This window comes from Kluyveromyces marxianus, chromosome 4, assembly GCF_001417885.1.
Source record: "Kluyveromyces marxianus DMKU3-1042 DNA, complete genome, chromosome 4".
NCBI classification, from domain to species: domain Eukaryota; kingdom Fungi; phylum Ascomycota; class Saccharomycetes; order Saccharomycetales; family Saccharomycetaceae; genus Kluyveromyces; species Kluyveromyces marxianus.
Window position 1 is genome coordinate 1,009,418 of NC_036028.1, and position 16,710 is coordinate 1,026,127.

Here is a 16,710-nt window from a genome sequence, read left to right on the forward strand (position 1 = left end):
AGCCGATAGTATAGAAAAGCTAACCGACCTGAAGTTTTCCAAACGATAAAACCAAGAGGTATAGCTTGAATTTCTTCTTCTCATCGAGACCGATATCCAGAATCACTATAGGTGGTTGTTTGTTTGTCTTAAGTGTTTAGTATAATAGCTGAGTGAAAATATTCAATCAACTCATACTGCTATTCATTCACTCTTTTTTTTTTTCTATTAATTGGTTTTCTCGGTCATAGATTTCAGTTTTTAAAACATCACGTTAAGGCTGGACAATTATATTAGGAGGTTGCAACACTACAAAACAAAACAATTCCTCTATAGCACAGTTTGTCTCGTTTTGTGAACTGTAAAGTATATTATACCATTAAAGTAACCACATCGGACTAGTCAATAACTACCATTGGGCAATTGCAATTCCATTGCATTCAGTTCATTAACTTACGGCATCTCAGAGGTTTCTAACAAAGAAAAAACATGCCTGTACTTTTCAAACAGTTTAAGCATATGGCAAAGCCATTTGCTTATGTGGCAAGGTTTTCGGCTAAACATCCAATTCACGTTATATTGGTAACATTGCTCTTTGCAGCAACGACTTATCTATCCGTTATCGAATACTACTTCAATGGATGGACAATAGAAAACAAAACTGTTTCATACCATGGATCTAATTCTGCTAACTCATTGAAACATGACAGCTTACATTTTCATTACACGCCGAAAGATTCTCAATGGTCAGCATTATCAGAAGAGGATTTTGAAAAGATGAAATATCAATCCACTCCATTGGCCCATTACTACTTGTTAGGATTTGAGTTTCATTCTGACAATGAGAGCTTAGTTTTGCCAGAAATTGAAGGTAATGTCTATGAAGAGGGCTCTATTAAATATCTATTAACTGATGAACCTGTGATTTCAAAGACATTGAAATCTAAAGATGATACAACTTGGACATTGAGAGCTCACAGACATAAATTACTTGATGTAAAGGCTGGTGTTCTTGCTTTGTACAAAGAGCTTGAAGAAAGAATCAATTCTGCTGAACCTTTCGATATATTCATTGTAGGTTCTGCATACGTTGCTATGGTGTACACTTTGATCTCATTGTTTCTAGACATGAGAGTTACGGGTTCGAAATTTTGGATTGCATTGGCTGCCATTATCAATTCAGGCTCGGCATTTTTCATGGCACTATATACTTCTCAAAAGATTTATCACAGACCTGTCACTGCGTTGAGTTTAATCGAAGGCCTTCCATTTGTTATTGTAGTCGTTGGATTTAAAGACAAGATTAAATTGGCCAAGTACGTTGTGGATCAATTCAAGAGATTTGATGTCTCACAAAAAGTTACCACTTACCAAGTTGTCTACGACGCCATGATCCAAGAAGGTGGACGTTTAGTTCAAGACCATTTATTGTGTGTGATTGCATTTGGTGGATGTTCCATCTATGCCTCATCCTTATCTGCTCTTTCAAACTTTTGCTTTTTCTGCGGGTTGTTATTAGCTTATGATTTAATCTTAACTTCGTCATTTTTCGCTGCCGTTTTAGCGCTTAAGTTGGAAATTAGCATTATCCACAAAGCTACAACCATCAAGCAAACGTTGGAAGAAGACGGTGTGGTCCCATCTACTGCTGGTATTATTTCCAAGTCAGAAACTTTGAAGAAGAACAGAGTTTTAAAGTCATCTTCCTCTCTACTTGTGGGCAAGCTGTTGTTTGTCACTGGTTTCATTGGATTCAATCTTTATAATTTTGGTACTAGATGGACATATGAGACATTTTCATCTTTGTACTCTAAGAGTCACACCAATGAATTGCCTGCTTTTGTTACATCTATTATTGCAAAGGAAAATAGTGAAGCTGTTGTTTCTCTTGTTCCACCTCAATTCTATGAGCCAGCTAAGACTTATTTCCAAGTTGAAGATGGAGTTCTTTCTTTGATCCGTTATATATCTGTTGCCATCCGTGACAGATTTGTCAGTAAAGTTTTGATTTTCGCTTTGATAATGAGTGCATCAATTAATGTTTACCTATTGAATGCTGCCAGAATCCACACTGAACTAACTGCTAACGATATTCAAAAGAAACGTGCCGCAAAATTGGTTCCAAAGCCATATTCCAACCACAATGAAAAACAATCACCATCCTCTAGTGCCAGCAATGAAACTAAGGTTGAAACGGTCACTGAACGTATGCCAGTTGTCGCCAGTATACAACACGAAATTGACACTGAAAGTGATTCTGACAACGGGTCAAGCGAGGTCCGTCCAGTTGAAGAGTTGGTTGATGTCTTGAAGAGTGGTGATGTTAAGTCTCTGTCGAATAGAGAGGTTGTATCATTAGTCGTTGCTAATAAGCTACCTTTGTATGCATTGGAAAAGCAATTGGGTGACACTACACGTGCTGTTGTTGTTCGTCGTAAGGCGCTAGCTATTTTGGCTGATGCACCAGTATTGGCTACGGAACGTCTTCCATACAAAAACTACGATTACAACAGAGTGTTTGGTGCATGTTGTGAAAATGTTATTGGTTATATGCCTTTGCCAGTTGGTGTTATTGGACCTTTGATGATTGATGGTGTGTACTACCATATTCCAATGGCTACAACAGAGGGATGTCTTGTTGCTTCTGCAATGAGAGGTTGTAAAGCTATTAACTCTGGTGGTGGTGTTACTACTGTATTGACTAAGGATGGTATGACAAGAGGTCCATGTGTTCGTTTCCCATCGTTGAAAAGGGCTGGTGCTTGTAAAATATGGTTAGACTCTGAGGAAGGTCAAAACAAGATAAAGAAGGCCTTCAACTCTACTTCCAGATTTGCTCGTCTACAACATGTTCAAACTGCCTTGGCAGGTGATTTGCTCTTCATTCGTTTCAGAACCACTACCGGTGATGCTATGGGTATGAATATGATTTCCAAGGGTGTTGAATTTTCGTTACACCAAATGGTGGAAGAGTATGGTTGGAAAGACATGGAGATTGTATCTGTTTCCGGTAACTACTGTATGGACAAGAAGCCAGCTGCCATCAATTGGATTGAAGGTCGTGGTAAGAGTGTTGTTGCAGAAGCAAATATTCCTGGTGATGTTGTGAGAAAGGTATTGAAGAGTGACGTTAAGGCATTGGTTGATTTGAACATCTCCAAGAACTTGATTGGTTCTGCTATGGCGGGTTCTATTGGTGGTTTCAATGCACATGCTTCGAATTTGGTTACAGCTGTGTACTTGGCGCTTGGTCAAGATCCTGCACAAAACGTTGAGTCTTCGAACTGTATGACGTTAATGAAGGAAGTTGATGGCGACTTGAGAATTTCTGTTTCGATGCCTTCTATTGAAGTTGGAACAATCGGTGGGGGTACCATTCTTGAACCCCAAAGTGCTATGTTAGATCTTCTTGGAGTGCGTGGGCCACACCCTACTGAGCCAGGTAAGAATGCTCGTCAACTCGCAAAGATTGTTGCCAGTGCGGTGATGGCCGGTGAGTTATCGCTATGTAGTGCATTAGCGGCTGGGCATTTGGTTCAAAGTCATATGGTGCACAACAGAGCTAAGCAACCTGTTGCTACTGGAGCTGGAGCTCCAGTTTCGGGTCCAGGCCCTGTCTCCACCCCTGCTATCGCTACAAATGGCAAAGAATTGAGCGCTGAGCAATTGAAAACCTTAAAAGAGGGTTCAGTGATTTGCATCAAATCGTAAAACGTACGGTAGGGTGTTTCCAAACGCGCGCGCGTGCACGCACGCACGCTTGCTCGCTCGAGCGAGCCAAAAATAAATAAAAAAAAATAGATCTGAAAAAGAAAGAAGAACAAGAATTTTGGCATTAACTGGGTAGTGGATCTGATACGGTTGAGTAGCGAAAGAAAGAAAGGAAAAAAAAATTCCAAAAGAACGAAGATCCTAGATAGAGAAACAAAACTAAATCAAACAAGATGAAAAAAAAAAATTACTACTACTACTACTATTACTGGAACAACTTTACCAAAAAATGCCAAGTTCTAAAGAAAGAAACGAAGCATAAAAAAGCACACCAAGCAGCGATAGGTTTTCTGGTGGAAACCCAACCCAACACTACTAGGGAAGCGGGGTGAGCGGAGAGCAAGGGAAGAGGGAGAAAGGAAACAGGAAATCCCTGGCAGAACCGATATACTCTCTCTTTCCTGTAATTTGCCTGCCTGTCTGCCTGCCTCCCATTGTGAACATGTTGTTGTTGTTGTTGTTGTTGTTGTTGGGTTTTTTTTAGATTGTTTTATTTCCTGTCGTTTTCCTATGTACAATATTGCATTACATTCTCTATAATATATTATAATCATTGAGCAAATATAAGCCTGTCTACCGGTTTTCTCGGTCCGGGGAACTGGTTCTGCCGTTACCCATGCCCTTGGCACGGGGCAGAGAGCTGTGGGTGCATTCTTGGTCGAGCCATAGCCTTGGCAAGGGGGGTGGGTCAGCCCTAGCCTAGCTTTAGTCCAAGATTAGCCTTCTTGGGCGTTCCTGTGACCATGCGGCTGCTCGGCAACTCCGCCACTCGGCTAGTCCAAGCCTCGGCTATTGGCAGGACCGGCAAGAACCCCCCCCCCCAGCGAAGGGCCCCTTTAGTTCCCTTCCCTTCCCTTTGCCGCCCTTTTTCAGCCATACGTACCTTCCGCGGACGCATCTTTTTCCTTAATTTCCCTTCCGTGGGACAACAACCAGCCCAAGAATGGGGTTCCTAGATATTCCTAGATCGCTCTTTGTCTCTGTCTGCCCTATTTTTTTTTTTTTTCGCCGTTTCGAAACGCAAACTCGAAAAAAAAAAAAAAATTGCTAGTTTTTGTTTTACTCTTTGTTCGCGTAGTTCTCGGCTTTCGGGTTTAGCTACAGAAAACGTAGCTTCTTTCGATATTTCCCAACAGAAAATGTACTGTAATACCAAAAAGAATCAGGGCCGCTAGCGCTCGAGAGAAACGCCTGCGAGGGGTTCTGGCAGAGGTGCTTCAAGCAGTACTGCAAGCAATACCGCAGGCAGCACCGCAGGCAGCACCACCAGTAATTACCTGCCTACCGGCGATTCTGGGAATTCGTCATATTGTGGTTATGTCTACATGTCGAATGGATCATTCCACGAGTCAAGCGTTCGAGCGATCGTATCTTGCATTATGACAAATGCGAGTATGGAACCTAGACCCGAAACAATCGATGCCTTTGAGGTTTCCCCTCCTTTCTCGCTCACTCCCCACCGCGAGCAGATAATTCTCGTTTTCTTTGTGCGGGCGTTTCTGGTTCTGGGTCTGGTTCCCCCTTGGCTCTGCGTTTTCTTGGCAGAGATAACGACACGACGACAGAATGGCTGAACGAAAGAAGAAAGAAAACAGGTAGTACAGGCAGAGAGGCAGGCAGGCAGGCAGGGCAGGCCCAGGGATCGCTATGTTCGATAGTGCAGTTGTTTTGCCGAGCCTTGCCTTGCCAGGCTTTGGCTTTGGCTTTGGCTTTGGCTTTGGCTTTGGCTTTGGCTTTGGCTTTGGCTTTGGCTTTGGCTTTGCCAGGCCTTGTGATGCAGGGCAAACCCAGGCCCAACGTAGCGACTGCGTAGCACCCTCGAGAGCCCTCTCTCCTTCTGCGGCCCGTCTACGTCTTCCCGTCTGTTCCTCAGAACCCCCACACACAAAAAAAAAAAAAATAATACCGAAAACGAAACGAAAAACGAAAACACACACACACACACACACCCAACCTAAACCTAATTCTGGACCGCCCTATCTCTTTACTAAGCCGGTACGGTGCAACTACGCTCTTCTGGCCATTCTCGCTTCTGGTGTTGCTGGTAACCATTCGTTACTCCCAGCGCCATATTGCAGAATAACGAGGCTTTCCGAGTTTAATTACTTACTACAAACTGTCTATCTAAAATAAAACCCTGCCTATAACACTGCCTATAACCCCTTCCTGCACGTTCTTTCTGTTCAAGCGCAAATCTCAGTTCCTAAGACGCGCCCAATTACATTTCCCATTCCCCATTCCCAGACCTCCCCCTCCTCTTCGGCTTAGTTTAGTATACACCACTACTATTCACTACTACTACTACTACTACTACTACTACTGCTAGCGAAAAATTGAGAGTTTAATATTCCAAAAAAAAAAATTAGAGTAGAAGAAAAAAAAAAAAAAACAATGCCCAAAAAGAAATGAATGGTAGTTCGTGAAAAAGCAGTTACACACCGTCGGTTCTTATAAAATCAGTGACTGAAATGAAAGGGTAGCCGCATGAGACGACAGTTAAGGCGAGGCTTGAGACTTGATACTTGATACTTGAGCATAGGAGAGGATATATATCTGTTATTGAAATTACTATTACCATTATTATTGATATTGTTGGTTGGTGTTTGTAGAAGACAAGTTCCACTATCTAACATAGTTTAACAGTACAAAGGAAACTTGGATAAGGTTGTTTTCGAGCTCGAACAACCATTTACGATTTTGCGCGTATCTATCGATCCATCTGGTTTGTCCGGTGAAAGTAGGAAAATAGAGCACTTTCTGGCGCATCTTCACGCGTAGAATACTGGTTATTTGGTAGGATATGGCAGAAGTCCGGCAGCAGTCGCTCCCACAGACGCAGCAACAGCCGTGCGCCTCAAGTCCGGCATCTGACAGTACTGCTAGTACATGTGGCGGAGGCGGCGGCAGCGGCAGCGGGACCAGCTTCGCACAAATGTCGCTGGTCGACCAGCAGCGACACCACCCACAAGTGTTTTTGCTTGGCATCTCTGCAGACGACCCCAGGCATTTCAAACCCATGTCGAAGGAACGAAAGGCCGATGGGAAAACCAAGAGAAACACGTTCGCGTGCATTACGTGCCATTCGATGAAGCAAAAGTGTAATCCGGGAAACCCAAACGATATCTATAGACACCCTTGTGTTCGGTGTGCAAAGCTGAACAAGCTGTGCCAGTTTGACCTCTCGAAGAGAAGGCGTAAGAAGAAAAAGAAGAAGAGGCTCGAAAACGACGGCGACGATGTTAGCGGTATCCGGGCCGACCCGGGTGCCTCGAATATGAAGCTGGCTTCTGATGGGGCTCCGGTCATTGCCCGAACAACTACTGATGTCGGAACAAAGGATATCGCCGAGAAAGATGCAGACCACCACTCGCCTGGTTCCGTGCTTTCTCCGCAGCAGCACAATGGACCGGGAGCAGCATCTGCTGCTGCTGCTGCTGCCGCCGCCGCCGTTTCCCTAGTAGGCTCGATATCGGCCCCACTGCCATTCCATGGCGCTCAGCAAAATTATCACCATCAGACTGCTACTGCAGGCTCAGACTCAATGGCCGGTGGCTTCGTCCATGGGTACCCCCACACCCGCCATAATGCATATGCCAACATGGACGCCCACAAAACACCCGGTATGGACCATAGTCTGAAAATGAAACAAGTGTTCGGCGCCCACTCGTCAACTCTCAATGGCCAGCTTTCTGCACCAGCAGGCTGGCAGTTCGCATCCCCTGTGATAAATCAACGGCAACGATTATTGCCAAAACCCTGGCTGGAAGCGGACCTTAAACGTCTGGAACACAATAGCGCGAATAACGGCAATAATAATACCACTAATAATCATAATCATAATCATAATCACAATAACAGCCACGTTCAAGCGCACAATCAGTTTCAGCATAATATCGACGTTCCCCACAATTCAATTCACCATCGCGATTCAAACAGCAACGCCCCAATCACCTTAGGCCAACATTTCTCGACTACTAATCATGCACTGGGTGCAGATCAGTACCATAATTCTCAAATCCAAAACAGATACAATAATACCCTCAGCCCAGTGAGCACTGGAAATGGTATCAACGTTCACCCAGACATCAACAACTTGCCTAAGGATCAAACCTTGAAATTTATATCGCCAACTATCCCATCAATCCATGACTACATGGGAGAAAATGGTGAGAATAAATCTCTCGCGCAAGATTTAAGAAATGCCTCTCCAGTTGATTTAAAGTCCCCTGCTTTACCGCTCAAGAGTTCGCAGATTAATGATTACGAACTAGAGATCACCAACTTACTCTCTTGGCAAAAGGGAGCCTTGGAATTGATATCGGAAAAATTGTCGTCTCAGGCTGCCGCATGGGATGATATTGTTCAGACTTCTTCTTCTGTTCCATTGTACACAGATCCTTTAGCACTAGGATTGATTTCTGAACAAGACGCTTTATATCATTTGAAACTCTACCGGGAAACAATGTCAAAGAAGTTTCATTTGCCCTTGGTGAAGATTCCTGATGATGTTACCATAGACCAACTAAGGAAAAATCAACCAATTCTTTTCTCCACTATCCTTTCTGTTGTATCACTAATAATCCCAGCGTCTCATAAATCAAAATGTGACAGACTGAAACTAGACAACTTCGCGTTATCATTAATATGCCATCATGGTATGAGATTGGGAAGCAAACGGCCTGAATTGATCCGTTCCTTGTTGGTATTATGCTTATGGTATAACTTTTCAGAGTGGAATAACCAAACAAGATATCATTTCTTCAATTATATCTGTTGTTCGGCGATTCGTGAATTCGATTTAAACGGGAACAGTCGGCTAATGGGGATGATGGACTCATCCCAACAAGTACCTGTCTCAGATAAAAGGGAACCGGAACACGATGATGATTTCTACCGTATGGTACTTGTCATTTACGTTTCAGGCTTAAACATATCCATTTTCTTGAGGCAGCCTATACAGTTACGTTGGTCTCCAAAATTCGATTCTTTCTGTGAAGGACTCCTAAAGGGCCAATACCCATCAAAGGTTTATGGATTTGATAGTGATCAAATTTTTGTTGTGTTTTCCAGAATTAACTACTGCCTTGAACTCATTCATACCCATATTCAACTAACTTCAGGCTTAATGGAAAATACTTACATTACATTCGATACAGAAAAGTTCATCGATAAGATGAAAATAACCTTGGATGGTCTAGCCCCACAAATAGCACCTGATAGACATCGTATGTGGACCTTCTTCCATTCCGTTTACGTCTATTTATACGAATCGATTTTAATAGAATTCTTTCAGTCTAGAACTATGGAGGATAAATTTGAGATGACTGAAATACCGAAAGATGTCGAAGATGCGTTTATCAAATGTACGGAAAGGTGTTTGATAACGTTCCAACACTTCTTTGAATTGACCCCACACTTGATTGCGTCCATGCCGTTATTCCATGTTACCAGGATAATATACGTTCTTGGTGTGTTGTTATTAAAGGTTAGATTTGGTGTGATGACAATATCTGCCATCCATCACTTGAAGCCAATGACTGACTCCTGTGGTGATATCGTTCGGAAAATGTGTGAACTTTTGGAGGAGACATCGGCATTATACCCTCATAACACTTTTGTTGTTAAACTAAGGTATATGTGCGCGCTATTCTCTCAAACCTATGCAACCAATCTCAGGAAATACCTAGAAAGACAGAACCGTAATTCGGATATTGAAAGAAATAACCTCTTCCAGTCTGGGGATGTTTCGTCATTTTTCGTTGACTCAATGATATTAGAGAATTCAATAAACTCTTTGAATGAACAATTCTGGACTGATATGTTGACGAACTTATTATAGGCATAATACTTGGTCGACTGCTTTGATAAAAGAAGTATTTGTGATTTTTGCCGTTTCTCCGTCTTCCTCTGCCTTTTTGAAATCAATTGGTTTCAACATGTTGTGTACTACATATTTCAAGTATAATTCGTATATTTTATCAAGTCTTTCGTGTAGTTCATGGTGCGTTAAATCAGAAAATATTACAATCCAGAGGTTAGAAGCCGTAAACAATGCATGTATTCTATACTTCCCTGTACTGATTGTTCGAAGTGTATTACCTGGGGCCATTTTCACTGACATGCTTCTTAGTGAGTGAATCATACCGTATATAAGCTTACCTCTAGATTGCTGCGTCTTAGAGTTCACAATGGGTGTAGAATGATTCAATGTATATTCCTTATCAAAGATACAATTACCTAATCAATAATAGTCAAAAAGTAGCAATAGAGGTTAGTAAAAGTCTGTAATAGCATTCGAACGATAGAGTATATTCTAAATGTCCAAACTCCTTTATACGGCTTTCGTTTACACATACAATGTCTATCGAAAATCCAAAGAGAATAAATCATCTTTCTATTCTTGGTTCACTAAGTTTATTACTGGGTTAGATATAATGATGGTTTTGATTGACCCTAGATGGTGTTCTCCTTTATCCAATTTTCTTAGTACGATCCAGTCGTAATGTATTGACCAGGCTTTCATCAAGCAAACCTTTGAAACAGATGTGTGAAATAAGTAAGCTTCAAATAACAGACGACTGAATCACGTGATTGGATAAAAGAAAAGAACCGAATAGTTGGCCAAAGGCGTTTTAGACAAGATGGCAGTTACAAGGTTTAGACGCATCTACAGATACTGTGCAGATGAGCATTGTATGTAGTTATACATAGTACTAAAAACTTAGTAAGTCAATTTCCTCAGAGTGATTTTGGGTCGCAGGTTGCTGGTGGTTTCCATTCGATTTTTGGGAATTTGGTGCAGGTTGAAGGTCTCCGAATAGATCTGCGTCGTCGGAATGGGCAACAGGGTTGGATGCTGTTTCTGTTTTACCTGTAGTTGATGCTGTGACCGTAGTTTTGAATGGTTCCTTTTTTGCAGATGAGAATAATGATCCGAAAGGATCAGAAGCCTTAGCTGCTTCCGCGATAGCTGGTGTGACAGCTGTTGCTGGTGCATGTGGGTGAGATGGAGTCGCAAAGGAGTTATCGTTTGAGAACACCAGGTCATCCAATCTGTTGGACACTGGGGCAGATGGAGTAGCACTTTGGAACTCTGCAAAATCTTCGTCGTCATCGTCATCAATATCTGCTGCTGCTGCTGCTGCCTGGCTATTAGTTTGCTGATCTTGTTTTTTATTTTTAGCACCCTCATTTTCTTGTATGTCAAGGAGATCGGATGACCCTTCGCTTTGTCTTGGTTCATATTCTTCATTAGGGTTGTAGCTAGATTTGCTGTTTCCATTGTCCAAGCCATAAGGTTGTGGTTTCTGGTAACCGTCGTCATCATCGCTATCAAAATCGGCACTGACAGAGATTCCCTGGTTTGTTGATCTGGTATAACCCGCACGGGAGTTTACGTTAGCACCCATTCCGGGCACAATACCGCCAGCAACACCTTTGTATTTCTTCATGGTCTCTCTGGCTTTTTTACGTTCTTGTCTAATCATCTCGTCGCTTTCCAACAGCTTGACCAATTGGCTCGCTCTATTTCTAACATTAATCCCTTGATCTCTTCCTTGCGAGTCAATATAATGGAAACTCTCGAGCATTTTAACTAAGTTCAAGTTATTGCGAACATCATCAATAAACCTCTCACTTCCGTGTTTAATTAGGTATTCTAATAACTGAAGGGCCTTGTAGATTTGTCTCCATTCACTAGCCGTTTTCTCGGTGAAACGCCTAAAGATCATACCCAAAATTTCCTCCCGTTCCCGATAGTTGTACGTACCTTGCGCAATCTTCTCCATTAACGTCGAGGATGCACCCCACGGTTCATTATTGGTAGCCTCCCTTACTTTGGCCTCCATTTCCGTGTAATTAAACACTACATTCTGCGCCTTTCTGAAGTACTTTTTAGCATCATAAAGGGATAGCTTCGTTATCGAATCTTCCAGCGACATTTTTACGTAGTTCTTCCACTAGCTTTATAAGGGATAAATTTCTCCAGCAACCAGTCACTATTTCTGCGATTACTCGGATCTCTACTCGCTATCTATCTCCGCTTTCTTGAAATGACTTTCCATATTTCTTGTTTCATGTACTTATTATATTTTATATATGCTAAAGAAACTAAAGTTAAATTAATCTGTGTGATTTCGCCTATAATTACTGAATTTTTACCCTATTTCTTTGGATGGGTAAACAGTATAGGAGTAGGGAGGGAAGAAGAGGGAAGAAGAGTAGCTAAATAGTCGAAATGCGACTAACAGGTGGATTAAACTAAAGACTAATGATATTTATTGATTATTAATTGTTTGAAAGTCGATTGATTAGAGTATTATAGTATAGTATTTCGTAATATTTTTTTTCCAGTCTTGTTCCGTGTTTTATGAGCCTGCAATAGAGTATCTAAGGGCCAGGACCAGGAGATCATGCTATACCCTGAGCTGCACGTTCCCATTTTGAAGTTTCTACCCATCCAGCATTTATGACCTTGACGACGTCCTGTAGATTCAAGTTTTTCTTCAAGTGTGCATCTTCCATGACTAATCTTTTGTAGATGACACCGTACTTCTTCGGACTGATATCTGCAAACGATTCTCTGGCTTTCTTTGCACTCTCGAGGGTGTTCGAAGGCGTGACTGTGAGCCACAGCTTACGCCTTTTCTCCCATACCTCTGGTCCTCTTGAAAAGGTGTCGACACTGTCTGCCTTCTTCAGCTGATCCTCCTGCCGTAGCTTGGCGACTTCTTGCACTGGGTCGAACGACAAAAAGTCCTGCGAGTTCTCCTCACCTTCTCCGCTTGTCTCTACATTATTCTCGGTAGAAAACCCGTCTGCAAGCGTCTCTGAGTTACTGCTCAACCTATTGTCATGGTTGGCATCCTCATCATCTGCGTGCAGCAGGTTCCCGACACACTCAGGCTCCAGAAACATGTTGTTCACGGTGATCTGTTCGCACTCGGTATCGCTATCGTTCAAAGCCTCGTGTGCAACATTTTTCACCGTCCGCACAATCTTCCCCATAAAATTTTTGACCGACCGCTTCAAGCTCAGACTCCCCGAGCTTCCAGCACTCGCACTTGAACGCGACCTCAGCCTGGGCACAGGCGTCATAGAATCTCTCGACATTCTAAACTAAAGGCTAATAACTAAACTGAAGCAAACTGAGCTCTTGTCCTGTCTTGTGTCTTGTCTTGGCAACCAACAAGTCTTATCTGCTGTCTCTCTTTCTTTTTGGACGATCAGGGGTGTTACAATTTAATCAAAGAACACCAACAAACCACCTCTAAACTGATACTTCACTACCAACTCCTTATGTACTCGTCCTGTACACTCCTTGACAACCACACGCAGCTGCAAAAACGCCTTCTGTCCCTCTTTTCCCTTCTGTCCTCTCTTCTCTTTCTCTTTCATATACTCTTAAATTTCAGGTTTTAAAACTAATTCTGATAAATTCGTTCTTCTTACTTGATGACACAACTAAAAGAAAAGTCTGAAACGAAAAAAGTACAGATACGCACATACCAAACCCCGGACGGTATCAAGGGGAGTGAAGGAGTGTGGGTCGATGTGTGCAGCGTGTTCTGGCGTAATTCTTGCGCTCTTTTTTTAATTTTGGATATAGCGTTCCTTCCTCTTGTCTTGTCTTGTCTTGGCCCTGTAATTTATTTATTTAGCCTTTCTGTCCGGGGGTTCTCTTGCCTACCATTGTAGATGCCTGGCCCTTGCAGCATGGTCGATGTTGTTCAAAGTGTCGTCCATTACCAGTATCTCTATGTGGAAAATGCCAAACGATAGGCCGTCATGCACTTGAGCAGACCATTCCCTTGACGTGATGTCGTACCTTGTAGTCGATGCGTACGACTGGAGCGGTGGGAGAAGCAAGATATCGACCTTGATTGCGAAGGGGATATCGCGCTCTGGAATGGCACCTTTCACGCTGTCCGGGTTCGAGAGATTTGCGGGAGTTCTCCTGCTGCCTGGTGGATGCTGCCCGCTCAGCACGCCGCAGTGCTGGAGCGCAAGGATGATATCTGAGTCGTCTGTGTAGATATCTGTGCCCCAAATTTCTCTATTCTGGTACCTGATGTTCTCCCCGCGCTCAACCTGGCGCAAGTACGTGTAATCGATCATGATTGTACAGATCGAGTTTATCTGGTCGTGCGATAGCCTGGGGATGAAGGGTCTTGGCGAGCTGATGCTTTTGAAGTTGTATGGGAAGGGCAACGACTCGGTAGATGGTTTGCCCTGAGCGAATCTGCCAACCCTCATCGGATCGTACTCCAATGTCCCCAGGTTGCACCGCTGTTGTGCGTAATTCTTAGCCGTGTACTCTAGCACCGATTTGGAGCTCACTTCGACGCCGCTATGACCTCCCTTCTGGCCCTCTGCTCCTTTCCTTCCGGAAACGGCAGATAAGGTCGACACTTCCGGAGAAGTCGTATTCTCCGTCTCATCAGCTGCTGTTACAGCTGCCACAGCCGTCCGGGACTCCCGTGAACTATTCAACAGCGTCTCCTGCATGCTGTATATCCTGTTCTGCGTCTGTCTGTACAATTCATCGCTCATCTTCTAAGGGTACTTTACTTCTTTAATTGCTCTATTTTCCCTTTGTTAACTCTTCTTGGTTTTCTCCTAGATCAAATATACGTTCCCACAAATATGCGAACTCTGTGATAAATGTGCTTCAAATTAATTGTCGCGCAATTGAATGGAATCTCCCGGAGCCCTGTCTTGATCCCTTCTTCGTACACCAAATGTTCCGAACTCAATTGATTAATTGATGCTTTTATTTCTGTTCATTGATGACGCCTTAAAATCATCATGTTTACGTTAGCGGAATAGCTTCGAATGTAGAATGTGGTTGGGACTGTTCTACACCCGTGCACCTTCTATTGTAAATGTGTCTTTTTCCTTTTTCAAACTTTATTGTGTGAAATTCTTATATTTCCTAAATTGGATATGTTTTTCCTCCTCCGGTTTTTCGCCATCTACACGATCCGCCATGTCCACAGGTGTGGGCGTGTGTGTGTCCTCTCTATCGCTCTGCCTTCCTTCGAGCAGCCACAATCTCCTCCTCGTTAGGCAGCGGCATCTCGGCACCCAATGCGTGGGCAGGAAGCTCGGGGCGGCGTTTCTGTTCCCTGAGCCTAGGTAGCGTCGCCGTCCGCACCTAGCAGCTACTCTCCAGGTTGGAGGAGGCAGCACACACACGCACACCTGTTCGCCACTGCTAGGCTGGGTTGTCCCTAGCCAGTCGCTGTCCGCCTAGGGTTAGTGGGCAATCCAGCCTACGTGTCCGCTGGAGTGCCTAGTGGAATGGCCTCAGTCCGGCATCAGTCCTGCCTAGACTCCCGACAGACTTCCTCCAGCCCAGGGGAAAGCCTTTCCTTTTCTTTGTCTGGAAAAAGTATTGGTTTCAACATTTCAATGAAATAATTGTTAGTGATTAAAGCGTGTTGATATGTGTATATAGGTGTAATAGTGGTTTAATAGTGCTTGTAGTAGTCAGAATCCCGAAGCAAGACACTGAGGAACTATCGAATACACAATGGCCGGTTTGAAAGACGTCGTTACTCGTGAATACACCATCAACATGCACAAGAGAGTATGTTTTTACACATTTAATCAATAACAAGACACATCACAACAGGAACTACAAGAACAATTTTGGAACATTCAATATGAGATAGGGGGACACCATTTATGGGAGACACAAATGTATTGTGGAGAGTGGGGCCACCATGGATGACTTGGAAGAACAGATAAATGATTACAACACTATTTGTGGGCTTTACAACCAGACATGCAGAAAGAGAGGAAAAGCAACTAAACTAATGTAAAAGATGAGGGATATACAATGAAGTATAGTGATAAGAACAAATGATTGAATCCCCCCCATCTCACTCCCGTTTTTGACACAATCTAATGGATGTTACCAGTGTTCTAGAGGTTTTCTCGATTAATCATTAATATGGACCAATTTTACTAACTAGTTTTTAAAATCACGCTGATGATTTTAACTTATTATTACAGTTGCACGGTGTTTCCTTCAAGAAGAGAGCTCCAAAGGCTGTGAAGGAAATCAAGAAGTTCGCCAAGTTGCACATGGGTACCGACGATGTCAGATTGGACCCAAAGTTGAACCAAGAAATCTGGAAGAGAGGTATCAAGGGTGTTCCATTCAGATTGAGATTGAGAATCTCTAGAAGAAGAAACGAAGAAGAAGACGCTAAGAACCCATTGTTCTCTTACGTCGAACCAGTCGTCGTTGCTTCTGCTAAGGGTTTGCAAACCGTTGTCGTTGACGAAGACGAAGCTTAAAGGAAGTAGTATTTTATCCAACGTACAATCACATATATAAATATACCTTCTAATAAATTTCTATTATCGATTTGAAAACGCCTTCTTTACTGGTCGGCTACCGTCTTTCCAACTCATCATCGCCTTTGGCTGATTGTTTTTTTACGTTGGGGTAGTTGGGTAGCTAAATTGTGAGATAGCACTAACATCATGATGATGATAGTATAGAATAGTACAGTACACACAGATAGACAGACAGATATACTACAAGAATATTGGAACTACAATGCATCTTCGAAACTCGATTGGATCTAATTGGGATTAAATCAGTGTAACTATGACAAATTATGTACCAACCACTCATAACATTAAAAGTCCCCAATAGCAAGAGACATGCACCTAAGAGATACCGAACCAGAACGGCTCGGTATCAAGGTTCATAGTTCCCCCACTCACGAAGTAAATCGTGGGATGGACTTAAAATAGCATCTTGCAGGATGCTATTCTGTTCTCAATAGATTGGCAAAGGTTTAAAAAAAAATCATCCTTTAAATCACCAATTATTTCTGATCGAAATCATACGGAGACACAATTACACAAGAACGACTAAGTTGGTTCTGTTCCATATTCTATGCTCTCCTATCGCACGAATATGGAAAGTTCATCTGAACTTTT

At 42.8% G+C, this 16,710-nt stretch overlaps 8 protein-coding genes across 8 annotated transcripts; 4 read left to right on the forward strand and 4 right to left on the reverse strand.

The window, feature by feature from the left end:
• Nucleotides 1-468: 468 nt before the first annotated feature.
• Nucleotides 469-3,690, forward strand: HMG1 (hydroxymethylglutaryl-CoA reductase (NADPH) HMG1; the record flags this gene model as incomplete). The annotated part of the gene is made up of 1 exon (XM_022819756.1): nt 469-3,690. One exon carries the CDS (start codon nt 469-471, stop codon nt 3,688-3,690), a length of 3,222 nt encoding a protein of 1,073 aa, XP_022676290.1.
• A 1,707-nt stretch (nt 3,691-5,397) lies between these two features.
• Nucleotides 5,398-5,883, forward strand: KLMA_40446 (uncharacterized protein; the record flags this gene model as incomplete). The annotated part of the gene is made up of 1 exon (XM_022819757.1): nt 5,398-5,883. The coding sequence occupies one exon, from the start codon at nt 5,398-5,400 to the stop codon at nt 5,881-5,883; it is 486 nt and encodes a 161-aa protein (XP_022676291.1).
• Nucleotides 5,884-6,550: 667 nt separating this feature from the next.
• WAR1 (War1p) lies at nt 6,551-9,589 on the forward strand (the record flags this gene model as incomplete). The annotated part of the gene is made up of 1 exon (XM_022819758.1): nt 6,551-9,589. One exon carries the CDS (start codon nt 6,551-6,553, stop codon nt 9,587-9,589), a length of 3,039 nt encoding a protein of 1,012 aa, XP_022676292.1.
• Nucleotides 9,584-10,140, reverse strand: BET5 (TRAPP subunit BET5; the record flags this gene model as incomplete). The annotated part of the gene is made up of 2 exons (XM_022819759.1): nt 9,584-9,987; nt 10,107-10,140. The coding sequence occupies 2 exons, from the start codon at nt 10,138-10,140 to the stop codon at nt 9,584-9,586; spliced, it is 438 nt and encodes a 145-aa protein (XP_022676293.1).
• Nucleotides 10,141-10,463: 323 nt separating this feature from the next.
• ENT3 (Ent3p) lies at nt 10,464-11,690 on the reverse strand (the record flags this gene model as incomplete). The annotated part of the gene is made up of 1 exon (XM_022819760.1): nt 10,464-11,690. The coding sequence occupies one exon, from the start codon at nt 11,688-11,690 to the stop codon at nt 10,464-10,466; it is 1,227 nt and encodes a 408-aa protein (XP_022676294.1).
• Nucleotides 11,691-12,159: 469 nt separating this feature from the next.
• Nucleotides 12,160-12,861, reverse strand: GAG1 (Gag1p; the record flags this gene model as incomplete). The annotated part of the gene is made up of 1 exon (XM_022819761.1): nt 12,160-12,861. The coding sequence occupies one exon, from the start codon at nt 12,859-12,861 to the stop codon at nt 12,160-12,162; it is 702 nt and encodes a 233-aa protein (XP_022676295.1).
• Nucleotides 12,862-13,434: 573 nt separating this feature from the next.
• On the reverse strand, nt 13,435-14,301 carry RXT3 (Rxt3p; the record flags this gene model as incomplete). Its single annotated transcript, XM_022819763.1, has 1 exon — nt 13,435-14,301. The coding sequence occupies one exon, from the start codon at nt 14,299-14,301 to the stop codon at nt 13,435-13,437; it is 867 nt and encodes a 288-aa protein (XP_022676296.1).
• Nucleotides 14,302-15,283: 982 nt separating this feature from the next.
• On the forward strand, nt 15,284-16,056 carry RPL31B (60S ribosomal protein eL31; the record flags this gene model as incomplete). Its single annotated transcript, XM_022819764.1, has 2 exons — nt 15,284-15,340; nt 15,769-16,056. The coding sequence occupies 2 exons, from the start codon at nt 15,284-15,286 to the stop codon at nt 16,054-16,056; spliced, it is 345 nt and encodes a 114-aa protein (XP_022676297.1).
• Nucleotides 16,057-16,710: the final 654 nt, after the last annotated feature.